Genomic DNA, 17,324 nt, shown 5'->3' with positions numbered 1-17,324 from the left:
ATTTCCAACTCTTTCTTCCCCCCCAACTTGCATCTCCCACAGCATTTCACAATCAAAGAGTTTTGTGGACAGGGATGAAACCCATGAGTGACTTATATAAGATTTGCTAAATAGTTATCCATGGTCATGTGGATGGCTGTGAATGATCGGATAATATCGTGAGGTGCAATGCGTAACACTCGTTATCTTTTATTGTTGTGGCTTATATTAGCGATTCTCAAGGAACATCGATGCTTTAGCGTAAACGACAATTTAATTTCGGAAAATTTTCAATTTTTTTAAGAAGCGAAAATTTTTTTGTGACTAAAATTTAAATTTATTATATATTTGTTAGTCAAAAAATTTATTTTGTGGGTCATGTGTGCTTTCAATTTCAAATTTATTTTGTTAGCCTATGCGACGTACATTGCCAGCTCGTCTTCTCTTCCGGCTGATGACTCATGATGGGTGACGGTTGAGTCTACAGTGGAGTATTAAAGAGCCTGGAGTGGCGTTCATAAATGAAAGTGCTACACAAATCGCCAGTCCTTTTGTTTTTTTGTTTTTTTTTCTCTTTTTCTTTCAATCCTTGTTGCTTTTTCTATTTTAATCATTTGTACTGTTGTACGTAATATATTATGATTTTCCTTTTCTTTCTCTTTTTGTTGGTGTGTCGTAATATTGCTATTTATGCCTATTTATGCATTTCTACTTGTAATATTATGTTTTGTTTTTGTTTAGTATAATAATAAAGAGTTGATTTTTCTACTTCTTTTTTTCTCCACTTACATTCCATCTTGCTTTTTAATATTTTTAATCAATATTTTTCTTTTTTATTCTTCCTCTTTCCTATTCTACCTTTTTTATACATTGATTTCTTTTTTCTTCACTTTTATATTATTTCTTTGGCTTTAATGTCAAAATAGTTCCTGTATTTTATCACCTTGGCAAATTTAGTAATGTATTTTTAATTTGACCAATTTGATCCATGTGTTTAAGATCATTAATCAATTTGTTCTGTTCCATTAAACTTGCCATTAAATGAACATGATAATGTTTTTTTCATTTTATTTTGAAAACCTATAAAGCTTTTTGAAGTTAATAAAAAGTTGTATTAATTTTAAAATACATTAAAAGTTCAATTAAACTAAAATATATCATTATAAAATAAAAAAAACTTGAAAAGAGAGAGAAAAAAGGGCGTAGTCTAGTCAGGAATGGGAGGAATTGCTCAACGGGTGGAGAAGTGGGAAGGACCATTGCGGAGCGCTAAGGCTGCATGAGCTTTTATTATATATATTAGATGTGGGTGCATTGGAGTTGGGCAGGTAAGTGTGGTTTGGAGAGTTGGAGCCTTTGGGTATCGGTGGGGAAAATGGTTGAGGATAGAGATTGACATGGTTGTTGGGTTCTCTCCCGTCTACAATCAATGTGCAGCTCTTCCCCTCTCCGACTATGCCCTTCTTTTCTTTTTTCTAATGCTTAATTCAACTTTTTATTAACTTCATTAAGCATTATAGGTCTTCTAAAAGTAAAATAAAAATATTATCATGTTCATTTAATGGCATAAAGAAAAATAAATAATATAAAAGTATAAAGAAAAAGAAAATGGAATGCAAGTTGAAAAATGAAGTATAAAGAAAATAATAATAATATAAAAGTGAAGTAAAAGGAAATTAATGTAGGACAGGGATAGAATAAGAAAGAAAAAGAACAAAAAAGAACAAAATTAATTAAAAAGTATTTTTAAAAAAATAAAAGGGTGTAAGTGGAGAAAAGGGGAGTGAGAAAATCAGCTTCTTAATCTATCTATATATATAAAGCAAAAGGCAGAGAATGGTGAAACATTCAAAATACCAGAAAATGCCCTTTGTTAATTCAAACATTAAGAATTGAAATTATTAATTAAATGAGGATAATATGGTAAATTCATATTTTTAATATTAAAAAATTAAAATTAAAAACAAAATAAGATAATAGGTCATACTTTTATGGAACATAACTACCCTGTTATCTTTTATTAATTCTAAAAATAAAATAAAAAAGAAAAAGAAAACCAATTGGCACATACGTGAGCATGTGTCAAAGGCTAGTAATATTATAAAGAAAAAGCTTAAGTGGGATATCGCACATGCTCAGATGTGAGAAGCTCGCCTCTCATATCTCATGTTGCGGATATTCTATCTGAAAAATAGATTAATCTATATATATAAAGCAAAAGGCAAAAAATGATGAAACATTCAAAATATCAGAAAATATCATTGGTTAAAAAAATACAAGCTACTTTCTAAGGACAATTTTTTTCATCTACTTTAAAATTCCCCTTTATCATATTGTCGTTTTTAAGGACATGTGTATGAAAGAAATACAAGCTGCTTTTTAAATTGTCATAATTCATTATCAAACAGCTGAAAAAATAATTGGACATGACGATAGTATCCTCAGTCTTTCCCTTTTATATACGAGACAAGTTTGTTCATCATTTATTTAGCATGTACGTATAGATTCTGCAACCTTTTAAATTCCACAAACTGAAAACACCGACGACAAAAAGTAAATGAAAGAGCCCTAGAATTTCATTTTCACGAGACTACATAGACAAAGAATAATGGATAAAAAAAGCTCCATTGTATGTCCAAATGAATATGAAAACTTTAGTCGCATTCCTAGATTGTCATTTTTTTTATTTTTTATTTTGATTGGAAAAATAAAACACTACAAACAAAAGTCCTGAGGACACGCAGGCGCCAACAAGTCAAAAAATAAAAGGATCGAACAGTTTAGAAGCAAACCAGCCTCCCAAAGCTTGGAAGGGGTAAGCCCATGCCCCAAAATTTTGACATGAGCTTCTTGGACTCATGTCATTCTTTTTTATTGGTAACAAGATTGATTGTCATTCTTTACTTTAAATACAATAATAAAGTTCAAAAGTGTTTAACCGAGACTAAGGAATCTTAAATAGGAAAAAGAAACAGTTATCCACGTGTGGGAATGCACAGTTCAGAAAGATTAGATTTCTCTCTCTCACCGTCACTCTCTCCCGTTTCTATCTTCGTCTTCTCTAAATTTTTCTTTCATTTTCCTTTTATATTTTATTTTTGTGATTGGAACTCTCTCGTCTTCGACTCCATTACTGAATCCAAACAAGAAAAATCCACCCTCTCACGTATGTGTCGTGCAAACTCTTCGACACATCTCTTCTCTTCTCTTCTATATTAAGTCATCAGCCATCACCACCCATTCTTACACTCTGAAGAGTGCAAACCAGAGATAAAGAGAAAGAAAGCTTTTTTTCCCTTCCTCTCTTTCTAGCAGCAACCCATTATCTCTTATTGACTTTCACACATACAGTTTCAAACTTTTCTCTCATTTTCTCTTCTGTCATTTGCTTTTTCGGGAAAAAAATCTATCCTTTTTGAATCCGCACAGTCACTCTTTTAAGCAAGCAGACCCAAAAAAACTCAACATTTTCGTTTCACTTCCTTGGTCGTCTTTTCTCCCGCGGTTTCTCGGCGACCAAACAGAATATCAATAGTCTAGGTTGTGTTGAGAAGAAAGGTGGTGACTTTCGGATTAGATATGGCTGTGCTTGGAGCGAAATTGCAGGGTTTGAGATCCGTGTCAATGGTGATGTTGAACTTTGCGGTAGCTTTTGTATTTGTTTCAGCGGAGAGAGGCCTGAAGCTTGAAGCTTCGAGGTTCAATGGAACAGAGGGATCTGAATCCGATTACCTTCTCAGAGTTGTAACTTTCTTTTGGCAATCCGAGAGATCGGGTTATCAACATGTTTGGCCGGTAAATCCCATAAAGACCGTTTCTTTGAATTCTGTATTTAATGTTTAAGTGTAATTTAATTTGTGTGCTAAAGCTAAGATTATCCCTGACAATGTTCCTTCAGTTAATTTTAATATTTGGGTTTTAGCTTTTGGATCAAGTGCACATTATGTGGATAGAATCAGAAATCATATATTAATTGGTTGTTTTAGTAACTTTATGTTATTTACTGTAGAAAATTTACTGTAAGGGGATTGTAAAAAATGGATTTCGTGAATTTTGTTTTACAGGAAATGAAATTTGGGTGGCAAATTATTGCGGGTTCCATTGTCGGATTCTGTGGAGCAGCATTTGGGAGTGTAGGTGGTGTTGGTGGTGGTGGCATTTTTGTTCCTATGCTTAGCCTAATTATGGGGTTTGATCCGAAGTCAGCAACAGCTATATCGAAATGTAAGCGATGATGTTTTCATGTTTCAATAGGAAAGGAAAATATGTACTTTTGAGTTTTGACACAGTATAGGTTGAACCATTGTCCATGCTCTTTGAAATTAATCAAAGAATTTTGAAACCAGTTAACTGTTTGATAGAGAAAAGCTCTTGATCACTGTCACTTGATTTTACTTCCTCAGCTTGACACCTTGATTTCTTAGGCTGTGCTATAATTTCAGCAAATAAGTTTTAAATCCTTGTCAAGGTTGAGCATGAGTTTGAGAGAAGTTTTATAGAAGGCAGTTGACAAGGGTGCTTTGTGGAAAGCTTATTTCTCTCCAACTGCATAATACATTCACTTGTATGTAATGGTTCCGTTGTTACATTGAATTACTGGCTGGAAGTTACATAGTCATGCATTCTTTTTGATTTGTGTCAGGTATGATCATGGGTGCAGCTGTCTCAACTGTTTACTATAATCTTAAGCTAAGGCATCCCACACTAGAAATGCCCATTATTGACTATGATTTGGCGCTACTCATCCAACCAATGCTCATGCTGGGCATTAGTATAGGAGTGGCTTTCAACGTGATCTTTGCTGATTGGATGGTCACAGTTTTGCTTATTGTTCTTTTTATAGGTAATGATCGTTTTAAGTTCCACTTTCTTGGCATTATGCTTGAATACTTCAACCACTTATTATTTTCGTTTTCAGGCACGTCAACAAAGGCATTCTTGAAGGGTGTTGAAACATGGAAAAAGGAAACCATTTTGAAGCGGGTAATGCTGTTTTTGACCGTTTCATAGAGAAATTAAAGTCTCTTTACTATATTGAGCCTGAAATCCTGATTACTTTTCACTGCTTTTAGAATAGATTTCATATTTGTTGGAAATTTAAGATAATTCAAGGATCAGACATGTCATGTCACCTTAGTACTTTATTTGGTGAATTCTGAATTTTAAGTTCATTTCACTTTGTGGATGGAATTTCTAACTTCATATCATCATGTGCACTGAAGCAATAAGGCTTTCATTTGAATGTGCTTGAAGCGCTCCTGAATGCATATATTACACTGCTAACCATCACTTGTCCTGAATTTTAGGAGGCCACTAGGCATTTGGAGTCGACTGGTGAGTTGATCTACTGTTGTTCTAATGTTGTAAAAAATAGTGGAATTTCTTTCTTCTAGTTGAATTCTGCAATTGGGCCAATATATTTTCTTGTTCGGTCAGGTGCTGGTGGGAATGTGGAATACAAGCCTCTTCCAAGTGGCCCAGCCAATGACCAGCAAAAGGAAACCAAGGAGTTAGAGGTAAGTGCGTATGCAGTACTTACGCAGAAGCTGTTATCATTGTGATGGAGTTTCAAAGCTAAATCTAGATGCCCATTCTTTCAGGTCTCTGTTATTGAGAATGTTTGCTGGAAGGATCTTGGACTTCTTGTTTTTGTCTGGGTTGCATTTCTTGCACTGCAAATTGCCAAGGTTTTTACTTCTTTTTTACTTAGTTTGTCAGAAATTTTTTATTGAAAATTTCCCTGATTATACGACATTGCAGAGCTAACTTGTAATAATCATCTGCTCTTCTATAGAATCACACAACTACTTGTTCTCCAGTATATTGGGTGGTGAATTTGTTACAGGTACTACAGTGTAAACTGTACTTGTTTCTCTGCATGTTACATGTTAAGATTCAATACATGAACAATCAGGATGAGTTACGGTTTCTATGTCCTGCAGATCCCCATTTCTGTCGGTGTATCTTTGTACGAGGCAGTTAGCCTGTACAAGGGACGAAGAGTAATAGCATCTAAGGGAGAGCAAGGGACAGTTTGGCGGGTGCACCAGCTGGTTATCTACTGTATCTTTGGTGTACTTGCAGGAATAGTAGGTGGCTTGCTTGGACTAGGTGGAGGGTTTGTTATGGGTCCACTATTTTTGGAGCTTGGAATCCCCCCTCAGGTGAGCTCATGATTGCCTGTGACATGAACATGATCGCCTGTGACATGAACATGATCGCGGACAACGCTGTTCGAAATTATTGAACTATTGCAGAGTTGCCAATTTCTCCCCTTGAATGGGTAATTAAAAAACTATAAACATCGATGATAGAACATTAAAAAAAATCTAAGTAAAAAACCATTGACGATTTCATTTGTTCTAAAACTTCTTGATGATTTCCTTGCAGGTCTCCAGTGCCACAGCCACCTTTGCAATGATGTTCTCCTCATCTATGTCTGTTGTAGAATACTACCTTCTAAAACGTTTTCCAGTTCCCTATGGTAAGTTATATACCTACAAACACTTGTAGATAGATGGAGCAAGTAATTTGCTGTGCTAGACAGACTCGACGGTTGATCTAAATTTATGTATACTTATACACGTTCCAATCTTTCCACAGCTCTATACTTCGTCGCCGTGGCCACTGTTGCAGCCCTTGTAGGACAGCATATAGTGAGAAGGCTGATTATATTATTTGGAAGGGCATCACTGATCATCTTCATTCTAGCTTTCACAATATTTGTCAGTGCAATCTCACTAGGTGAGTTTTTTTTTATTCACTGCCAATATATAAATTTCAAATTATGCTAAGACCCTGAATTCTGAGAGGTATTTGTTTCTTTTTAATTTTAATTTTTTTTTCAGGTGGAGTTGGCATATCAAACATGATTGGGAAGATTCACCAGAATGAATACATGGGTTTTGAAAACCTTTGCAAGTATGACGCATAGAATTGTATCTTTGAGGGAAAAAAGAGGTTGTTAGGATCCTCGTGCATATACTTTTCTCCTACGTCAAACTCTTTGTACTTTGCTCTAAGTTGTGGGTCAGTAGTAAGATGAAAGCTAGTTTCAGTCATTTTTCTCAGCTTTGTCGTGTACACTTTCCCAGTCGCTCTCTCTTTTCAAAAGAATCTTTCGGTGCACTGCATTTGCTTCCAATAATACAACTTAAAAATTACACAACCTTTTTCATATATCCCAACTCAAGCGGAAGATTAGGTCTTAAGTTCGAATCCCACTATCTTATTTCCCGCAAAAAAAACACGAAACATTGAAGTTTTATTTTCTTATTGGTTACTTAAATATAATGTTTTGCTATCACAGCTCTTGAAAAGGAAAAATTAAAAAGGTGTATTCCGAAGGTGGTTTGTTTAGAGTAATTATAGTGTAATACGGTCTCGTTTGTCTGGTGCAATATTTGGCATCAATTAGAGATGGCAAAGTCAGCCACTCAGCACTCTACTTCTACGATTGCTTGCGTTTTATGACAAATCAAATTACTTAAATTCCCGTTTGATTGTAAATAAATAAATAAATAAATAAAAAATAAATTTCAGACTTTTAATGAAACGCAAAATTTTGTAGGCTACAAAATGTCATAAAGAGAATATCGATGTTGGAATAATTCATACACAAATGGAGAAGTTTTCGGTTGCATCACTTGTGATCGAAAAATGGTTTGAACTAGGTAGGTGTATGAGGAAATGTTATCTTGACATATAGTTTGGTAACATAACGTAAGATGTTGACTCTAAACCTAGATTATTGATTATGTCATTGTAATCCATCCACTTTATTCGACACTAACGAATAGGTAGTGGAGGTGGGTGGTGAAACGAGGTTTTGATATCAATTGTTAAGAACTCATTGGTAAAATTTGGTCTTAAAAATTGACTTATAGGTTGCTTAAGAGTTTTTAAACCACACTAGGAGGGCTTCCTAAATTATTTAATTAGACAAATTTTAGGGAGGAATGAGAAAAATACAATTCAAACCATGCTCCCTCCATATCCACCTCCTAAAATAGGCAGACTTCTAGGAGCTCCTAAATATGAAGAGAGATAAAGAATTTCTAGTGGCTCCCTATAATTTAATGCTGTTTTATTTATGATTATTTTAAACATTTAATTAATACTAATATATTTTTTTTTTATATAGATATTGACCAATTGAAAAAGAGTAATAGCATTTATGAATACCTAAATCAGAGAATATAATTGAGGTTAAAATTTTATAAAGAACTTCTAAAATAGTTTTTATATATTTTAAACTAAATTTTAACAAAAAAAATAAAAAGCGTGATTATAAATAAGTAAATATTTACTTAAGGTTTTAGTTACAAAAAAACTTTCACTTTTGAAAAAAGCCAAAGTTTTTTAAAAAAAGACAGAAAAACCTCTCAACTTTCAAACCAAAGACATGCAAATGTAAAAGATTCCTTAGGAAATTCAAAAATAAATAAGGGCAATTTTATCTATTTTGACTTTTTAAAAAAAATTTCTCTCCTCTTTAGCGTTTTCCAAAGTCCCCGTTATAAGTAAGTTCTCACATAGCCATTCCTAATTTCTCTGCCAATTATGGGTTCTAGGTCTCATATCGTGGTCCTCGTAGGTTCAAACTTGATACGAGTTGTCATCTCCAAGTCAAAAAAGGTTGCCAGTTGTCCAATACGACATGTCGTCAAATAATTGATGAAATTATTGACCTTACGAATTAAGAATCTCAGACCAATCATAAATATTTTTGAAACCCAGGCCCAACAAAAAATAGCAAAATCAAAACAAAAACAAAAACAAAAATAAAAATAAAAATGAAAAAGTTTCCAGTGCCCAAAATCCCAATTGGAAAGCTGGAAGGAACTTGGAAGCCCTAGCTCCTCAGAGGTTCTCGTTTTCTGTGGCATCGAATTCCAAAGGGCCGAACGAACAAGATGGTCTTCTACTTCAAAGCTCGATCCGAGGTTGGCGATTACACCATTTTCATGGGGCTCGACAAGTTCGAGAACGAGGAGCTCATCAAATATGGCTTCCCCGAAGACATTTGGTATCTATCTCCCACCCTCCTCTTTTCTAATTTATCTGATTTCTATTCCAATTAGAAATTTTTATCCGAATTTCCATTTACAATTACATTTCTTGCAAAGTTTGAAATTTGCTGGTCAAGAATCAAGAATTAGGGTTTAGGGTTGCAAATTGCAAACGATTGACAGACGCAGATTGTGTACTTTGAATGTTAAGAGCAAGCTTTCTGTGAACAGGACAAACAGAGTGTAATTGTGGTTGGTGTGAGACATTTGATCTATGTTCTCTTTCGCATTAGCTCTGGGATTCTGTGCTTTGTTAATTGTATTACTTTCAAGCGTGGCTGCTTATTATGCGGTTGATGCGTTTATATAGAAAGAGCGATTGGAAGTGTTGTGATGCCACCATGTTAGTGTACATATTGAATGTTCAAGAAATGCTTGTTTAGACGGTTTTTGGAGTAATTGGTTCTTTAATTTAGACCATGCTTACGCATTATTCCTGAGTTTGATAGTCTGAACTTGTTATTAGTAACTAAACCAAAATAAAAAAGGAGTTTGTTATTAATAAGAAAAGCATTCCATGCAAGCTTAAAACTTAATGGGATTTTTGGTGATCTAGGTTCCATGTGGATAAAATGTCTTCTGCCCATGTTTATGTTAGACTGCACAAAGGACAGACCATTGATGGTATAAGTGAAGGTTTACTGGAGGACTGCGCACAGCTTGTCAAAGCAAATTCCATCCAAGGTATTATCTTAATTAATTCATACATTTTAGAGTAATTTGGTTTCATTTTGTAATTCCATCCAAGCCTCTACAAAAGGGTTTTGTTTTTCCTTCTTCTGATTAGGCAACTGCGTTGTTGTGGTGTTCTAATGACTTATTATATTGTAGGCAACAAGGTGAACAATGTCGATGTTGTTTACACTCCCTGGTCCAATTTGAAGAAAACTGCCTCCATGGATGTTGGTCAAGTTGGTTTCTACAATTCAAAGATGGTGAGTTTCTTTATAATTGTATTCTATGTATATTACTATCTAGAATAGTATCATGCCATGTAGTTTGTATTTTCATTGGGTTCAGCATGCTTGGAGATACTGATCATTGTCCAACTATGACACTTTATTTAGGTTCGAACTGTGAGAGTGGAGAAGCGGATTAATGAGGTAGTTAATAGATTGAACAGGACAAAAGTGGAAAGGAAGCCTGATTTAAAAGGTAAATTTTCCGTCACAGCTTCAATTGAGTTTGTCTAGATCAAATTTGCTCTAAAGATCCTATCTTGAAGAATAGTTATTATATTGCTGTTTATGGAGGACATGTGGCACTCTTGTTTCCTTCTGATATCTCTGGTCTCTATCTCTTATGTATCTTTTTTCTGTATGGATATAGCTCGTGCATAAGTGATATTGGTTTCATATGTTACCCATATCTAGTTCTGCCATATTGGAGCTATGATTAACTTGCAAGTGAAATGTAACTGCAGCTGAGCGAGAAGCGGTCAATGCAGCAGAAAGAGCTGAGAGAAAGCAGCTGCTGAGGGACAAGGTAAGTTCCTCCTCCTCCCTTGGCCAATATGAGGTTGGTAGTGTTCTGAGATTATTTGTGTGGATTATTCTCCTTACTAAGGCCGAATTTGGGTCGCATTTTTGCTTTTGTTTTTTTATGTTAAGCTTTACCCCAAAAATTTTGACTTGTACTACTTCTAGGTTTTTAGATTCTTCAGTGCTTAATATAATTAATAATAGAATAGTTTCAAATATATATATATATATATATAATTATTAGTTAGTAATAGAACTACCAACTTGTTTTTGATCAAATGAATTGCAATCAGGCTGTGTATCTTGGGTTGTTCTAATGTAGTATTTTATATTCTTATGTTGAACAAAACAATTTAATTTCTTATGAAACTGTTTTGCAGAAACGACGTGAGGAGATGGAAAGGCTTGAGAAGGAGAGACAAGCAGAGCTAAGGAGCTACAAAGGTTTGATGGTTTCTGAAAATATGACATCTAACAAACAAATTGCATCGGCAAACAAGTCATTGCAGGAACTGGAAGAGGACTTCATGTAAGGATATCATTGTCTATGAGTTGGGTGAGATGCTGCTACCTGCCGCCCATTAAGATTGCAGTTTATCATTCAGTTTGTGAGTTAGTCCTAAAAGTTACTTCCCTTCATGAATATAATATGTCATAAACCTTGTAATTTGTTGCTGTCGATAAGAAAAAGAGAAAATGCAAAAAATGGGGGTAGAAAAAGAAAAGGGTTTTATGGGTGAAGTTTGGTTGGGGGAAGTCTCTTTCTTGTCACTGCATGTTGTATGTGGTTCATAATGATGATACCACACAAATCAAACTTCATTCAGGATGATGGGAGATAAACTTGTTATTTTGCTGTCAAATTTCTTGCAAAAGTATTTTACTGCATTTTAAAACCCTTATTTATATTTAGCCATTTGTGAATGATTTCTAAATCGTCTATAAGTGTGTATTTGAAAAAAAAAAAGAGAGAGAGAAAAAAAGAGGGAACATGGTGAACCATTTGATTTGTGCAATATTAGAAATTAATATTACAAGATTGAGGGAGCAAAAGGAATGATAGTGGACATCAATATTCTTATGCTTAGGGTTGAATCTCTGTATGTATGTATCAGATTGTCTTCCAATCTTATTGTGATGTGGTCATTGCCATATCAAACGGTTCTTAATGTTGCAATAATTATGTAATTAGTAGTGGATTAGGACAAAGTCTAATTAACCCTTAGTAGTATATATGCCTTGTTGATGAATGAAAGAAATATGAAGTATTATTCCCAAAAACCTCTGAATTTCAACTCTTAATTGTTTGCCCATTTCTGATGGGAGGTTTGTGTACATTTGTCTCCATACCTCTATCCCAAATTGAGTACAAATTGATTCAAGGAGTAAGAAGTGATTCATTTATATTCAAATTGGTAGATCTCTCTGAATTGAGTTGGGGGTGTGTGGATAATTCAATTCAATACAATAGCCATGAGGTATAAAGCTTAGTTGAGACCTAACCAAGTAGCCAACTACATAATCTTACATTGATTTGAAAGCTAACTAATTGAGTGATGGTCTTTTCGTCCCTAAACCCTAAACCTTCACAAGTACCACAATCTATACTCGGCTACACACATGGCTTATGGTTGATTGTCAGTCATAAATGCATGAATCACACAGTAAATCGTACTTAGAATTAGGACAATTGGTACTGAGAGGAAAATCACCCTAAACCCTAGCAAGCCTTAAGCTAGTTATAATTTATATTATAAAATACATCAAAGTGAGTACAGCAAGTCTTGAATCAGGTTTTTCCAAGGGTTGGAAGTTAGCTTTTCGTTTCTAGTCCTTGGTCATCAAGATCAAGCAAGTAGGAAAGGAGTGAGCCCCAGAAAGGTAGTGCCCGCTGAGACTTATTTCCTCTCGACTATAGTTGAATGGAAGTTTCATTTCCTAAGTCTAAAAAAAATTTCTTTTATGGAGTCCCCATAGTGCGTGCATTCCCCTACATAGTCTGTAGAATGATTTCTCACTAAGAAGGGTTACAATATAATATATATAAGAGAATTCCAGATTGAAGATCTCTTGATCCCATATACAATCCAGTTCTACATCTTAGCGCTGAAGTAATGAATAGAAATTAAGCTTCACTTCGCGAGTCGGGAATGACATCATTTATTAAAAAGTGCTAGCGTTGACAAGAGATGAGCTAAAGAGAGTTCCGACAGCTCTAGAAGAGGGGCTTGGGTTTAATTCGAGGTAGTTGGTAGTTGTGACAAATCTAGATTGAGCCTCTGTTCCTTTTTGGTCACCCATTAATGGAAAACCTTTTTAGGGGGCTTCCACCTTACACACGGACGATTGGATTGCCTGAATCACGAGTAAAGAAAAGATGCTAAGACACTTATAATTTATTTTATTTTTAGGTTGATTTGAAGAAGAAATTAATAGTAATATATATATATAATACTATTTTTATGCATATAAGGAGGGAACCATAGAATTAGGACAATTGGTACTGAGGACTTACTCAGATGGACAAACTGCAAAACTCAAGGTTTTGAGAGCTGTTGACTGCAAATAAAACTTAAAGTTTGAGAGCTGCTGGGTCTAAATTCTTGCGTTGGAGAACCGTTGACTTAGCATTGACTACTATGCAAATGTATGCATCCGTGTGTCTTTAGATTTTAAAAGATTTTAACGTGAAAATTTTAAATACGAAGATATATGCCAAATGCAAATTTCAATCGTGTTCTTCACCATTCTTTAACGTGTGATCGTGAAGCGTGATCGAGCAAAATCCAAGTTAATTGCAGGAGGTTGGATGTGGCCCGTCCTTTGACCTTGTGGGTTCCACCATTCTCTGTTTATACACGTGGCAGATAAACGGAGCATTACTGACTGGAACGACACTGTTACGTAAACCCGGCCCACTCGGATTTCTTCAGTTTAAAAGCCAGAAACGAGCTCAAAGCCCAAACCAAAGCTTAAAATATCCTGCGAAAGCCAAAACCCTAGGAGCTCTCTCTCTCTCTCTACCTCTCCTCTGTTCGCTTTCGCTGTTTAGAAGCCAAGCAAGGTACACGAAAACACAAACTCTCTCTCTCTCTCTCTCTCTCTCTCTCTCTCTCTCTCAACAATGGCGACGCCTTCATTGGACGAAGAAACTTCGAAGAAAGTGCTCCGCCAGGTTCAGATTCAAACGCTTCCAAATTTGATTGATTTTGTTCTGAAGAATTAATTTCCTAACTAACTGTGATTTTTTTGTTGTTTTTGCAGGTTGAGTTTTACTTCAGCGATAGCAATCTTCCTCGGGATGATTTTCTTAAAAAAACCATAAGCGAAAGCGAAGAAGGATGTATCCTTTGTTTGAAAGCCGTGCTGTGGTTCTGAGCATTTTATGTATTTTTCAATCAATTTTCTGTTAGTTTTGTTGACGCTTTGGATATTTGAGTTTTGGTTGACCTTGACTGTGAACGTTTAGTGGTTAGCTTGGCTTTGATATGCTCGTTTACTCGGATGAGAAATCATCTCAAGTTGGGGGATGTGAAGCCAGATAGTGTCCCTGAAGATAGAGTAAAGGCTGTTGCCGAAACTCTTCGAAAATCTACCACCCTAAAGCTTTCCGAAGACGGTGAGTTTTTTCTGGCCTCTCACTGTTATTTTTCAATAATAGAATGCAAGTAGATAGCAAAGGACCCACTACACTAGTGGTTTGTAGCAATTGCTCCCTCAGGCAAGGTCCTGGGTTTGAGGATCGCCTAGGTTTGGTTGAAAATTTGTTTCTGATTGATAATGAATGTATCCTTTTGACAAAGTTTATGATAATTATGTGTTTTAGGCACAAAGGTTGGCAGGTCTACTGAAATCCTGAAGCCAGAGGAGTTGATAGAGCAGGTAGACATAAGAACTGTAGCTGCTTCACCGTTTGAGTATGATGCGAAGCTTGAAGATGTCGAAACATTTTTTGGACAATTTGCCAAGGTAGAAATCAGGTCATTGATGTAACTCACAAAGTAGATTAACAAATTGGTGATTTAAATTGTTATGGTTTGCTTGAACACTGACAGTTAGTCTGGACTGTATATTGTTGTCACTTGTAAGTGTAAGAATTTGTTCTCCATTGTTTCAGGTTAACAGTGTGAGGCTGCCTCGTCATGTTGCAGACAAAAAGTTGTTTTGCGGCACTGCCTTGGTCGAGTTTTCCACAGAGGAAGAAGCCAATAAGATCCTGGAGCAATCTTTGGATTATTCAGGTCTCAAGTTAGACCTAAAACCAAAGTAAGTGAACTCATCCATTATCATGGGAAAGTGTGTTTTTGCTGTTGTGTTTAATGAGATTATGACAATCCAAGAAGGTATGGCTCGCCAAAAATAGATACATTTCTGGCCCTTTTTTAAAAGTACATTCTTCCTCTGACAAATTTTTTTCATTTGATATTAAATGTGCCTAAATGGATATATCATATTGTTAAATGATATGATTTTTGTTTGTGTGCTTGCAAGTCCTCATTTGTATATCTGCTCCTTCTAATAGAATATGCCTGATGCAGGAAGGATTTTGATACTGATAGAGAAAGAGAGGTAAAGGAGTATGAGGCTCGCCCTCGGACAGATACAAACCGCAAGAATAACTCAAAAGCAGAGGCGGAGTAAGTAGATAATAATATTTGATTTCCAGTTTCTTTCCCTTCGAGGGGTTTAACCTGCTTAACTATACTTATGATGTTACAGCTATCCTAAGGGGTTGATTGTTGCATTCACGTTAAAGAGCACGTCAGATAAAGCTTCTGCAGAGCATAGTGGTACTCCTGCCTCTGCTAATGGTAGTACAAATGGTAACAAAACCGATGGTCAAGTTGATTCTTCAGAGAACGCTACCGAAGAAACTGAAAGGAAGGAGTCGGAAGATGTTAACAGAGGTGATGTAGATGAAGAAATTCCTGGAGAGGATGTTAAGGAGAAAAAGGAAAATGCTGATGAGAAAAATAGTTCAGATGGTGGTGAAGGAAAGGAAACTGGAGATGGGAAAAATCCTTCTGAAGTTCCTGCTGCAAAGAGTGAAGAGAAGGAAGAAAGATTGAGTGCTGCCGCATACAAAGATAACATGGATGTTGTTATGCGTGAGGATTTGAAGATTGTATTCCAAAAATTTGGCACTGTTAAGGTACCACAATTATTTTATCTTACTTTTTTTAGCAGGATTTGAAGATTGAATTAAATGATTTCATCTTCCATCTCTGTCGTTTGGAAACCCTAATGGGTTTGACAAAGATGTCCTAATCACCTTGTTTCTCATTGATTACTGATAGCAGTTAAGAACTTTTAGGTAGATCCTTGGTATTCTGCATGGTCGTTTTTGCTTGAGTTGATTGGTTCTGACATTTTGACATGCGTGTCTGTTATGTGAAGTACATTGATTTTAAGATCGGAGAAGAATCAGGATACATTCGGTTCGAAGAGCCTGAAGCAGCTCAGAAAGCACGTGCTGCTGCAGTCCTTACTGACCTAGGAGGTCTGGTTGTGAAGAATTTCATTGCAACTTTGGAACCAGTCAGCGGTAGGCATCAACCTTCATCTTTATTTCATTTTTAGTGGTTGTCTATCAGCCTGGTGTTTCATGAGTAGTATTTCTTTCTTCTCGTGTATTGAATGTTGTTTTGCTTGATATTCTTTCAGGTGAGGCTGAAAAGGAGTACTGGAGCCTCTTCCGTGGCCACCAAGAAAAATTCCGCGATAGTAAGAGCCACCGCGGAGGAGGAAGGTTAGTACCACTTGTCCTGCTTCCTTTTCATTCCGTGTTATATTTTTATCCAGAGTTAATCTGAAACTCACTTCCATTTTTCGATCTATGTTTGTGATTACCAGGGGAGGGAAACACAACAATAGGGGTTGGAAACATGGCCGATCAAGGGACAATGACAATGGAGGTCGCCCAAACAAAGCCCGGAAATTTTGAGCTACAGGAGAGCCGTCCGTCCAATCCAGAAATCTCAAATCTGTTTTGGGATCAATTTTGTGCAATACCGTTTAGAGATATGTTAGGCTTATTAGCACATTGCTTTTTGATCGCCTGGTGGCTTTTTTTGCTTCGTTTTGAACAATAATATAGTTCCATTACCCTGTCTCTGCCTAACTCGAATAATATAATTATTCAAATTTATTTTCCTAATTTATTTTATTGTTTTTTATTTGCTGATATTTGAAACTCCATAATGCGTTTAAATTCTCAGGAAATCATGAAAGTTTACCGTAAAATCATAATAATAATAAATTTTTAAAATAATAAAATGCAGTAAAAATCAATTAAAAAATGACAACTACTACTTTTAGGAAAAATTTACTGTAAAATTTTTAATAATAAAATTTAATAAAAATCAATTAGAAAAGTTTACTGTAAAATCATATATTGTAGTGTATTTGGTGACTCATTTAATAACATAACAGAAACCATGGATACTTCATGAAAATGTACAGAGAAATATCCATTTCTTAAGGGAATCAGATCCTCTCTTTATTTTTTATTTTTAGGACAAGCGATAATCTAAATTAGAGAGAAAAGGGGATAACTATGATGTCGTAGGGATTCGAACCTGAGACTAAATCAATGTCATTTTCTCTCTAATTATTCCTTATTAACCACCCCTCTACTGATTATTCCTAATTAACCATCCTCTACAATTGCGAAATACATAATGCCATGCAGCAAATATATAAATTTATATTTTACACGCATTCACCCATATAAGTCAACAAATATTTCTTAATTTATAAATGAAACCAAACAAAAAATCAACAAATATTTCTT

At 35.3% G+C, this 17,324-nt stretch overlaps 3 protein-coding genes across 4 annotated transcripts; all 3 read left to right on the top strand.

Moving 5' to 3' along the window:
* Nucleotides 2,941-7,049, top strand: LOC18789856. The gene is made up of 12 exons (XM_007222773.2): nucleotides 2,941-3,774; nucleotides 4,044-4,203; nucleotides 4,622-4,822; nucleotides 4,898-4,962; nucleotides 5,286-5,313; nucleotides 5,416-5,495; nucleotides 5,580-5,666; nucleotides 5,774-5,824; nucleotides 5,922-6,143; nucleotides 6,370-6,463; nucleotides 6,583-6,723; nucleotides 6,828-7,049. Exons 1-12 carry the CDS (start codon nucleotides 3,559-3,561, stop codon nucleotides 6,911-6,913), a joined length of 1,431 nt encoding a protein of 476 aa, XP_007222835.1. The 5' UTR covers nucleotides 2,941-3,558; the 3' UTR covers nucleotides 6,914-7,049.
* Nucleotides 8,716-11,443, top strand: LOC18789310 (coiled-coil domain-containing protein 25). Of its 2 annotated transcripts, none has more exons than XM_007223357.2 (6): nucleotides 8,716-9,007; nucleotides 9,607-9,734; nucleotides 9,882-9,985; nucleotides 10,118-10,205; nucleotides 10,474-10,535; nucleotides 10,912-11,443. In XM_007223357.2, exons 1-6 carry the CDS (start codon nucleotides 8,895-8,897, stop codon nucleotides 11,062-11,064), a joined length of 648 nt encoding a protein of 215 aa, XP_007223419.1. In that variant the 5' UTR covers nucleotides 8,716-8,894; the 3' UTR covers nucleotides 11,065-11,443. The 2 variants fall into 2 exon arrangements, with proteins under 2 accessions (XP_007223419.1, XP_020422252.1); XM_020566663.1 differs by having other exon boundaries at nucleotides 8,721-9,007; nucleotides 10,474-10,568; nucleotides 10,912-11,442.
* On the top strand, nucleotides 13,473-16,697 carry LOC18791790 (la protein 1). The gene is made up of 10 exons (XM_007222777.2): nucleotides 13,473-13,706; nucleotides 13,796-13,874; nucleotides 14,001-14,150; nucleotides 14,358-14,500; nucleotides 14,649-14,797; nucleotides 15,070-15,168; nucleotides 15,251-15,683; nucleotides 15,929-16,076; nucleotides 16,196-16,280; nucleotides 16,385-16,697. Exons 1-10 carry the CDS (start codon nucleotides 13,656-13,658, stop codon nucleotides 16,473-16,475), a joined length of 1,428 nt encoding a protein of 475 aa, XP_007222839.1. The 5' UTR covers nucleotides 13,473-13,655; the 3' UTR covers nucleotides 16,476-16,697.

The sequence above is a fragment of the Prunus persica genome, chromosome G1 (genome assembly GCF_000346465.2).
Source record: "Prunus persica cultivar Lovell chromosome G1, Prunus_persica_NCBIv2, whole genome shotgun sequence".
Classification (NCBI taxonomy): Eukaryota; Viridiplantae; Streptophyta; class Magnoliopsida; order Rosales; family Rosaceae; genus Prunus; species Prunus persica.
Note: the sequence above shows the minus strand (reverse complement) of the source record. Positions and strands in the feature narration are given on the sequence as shown.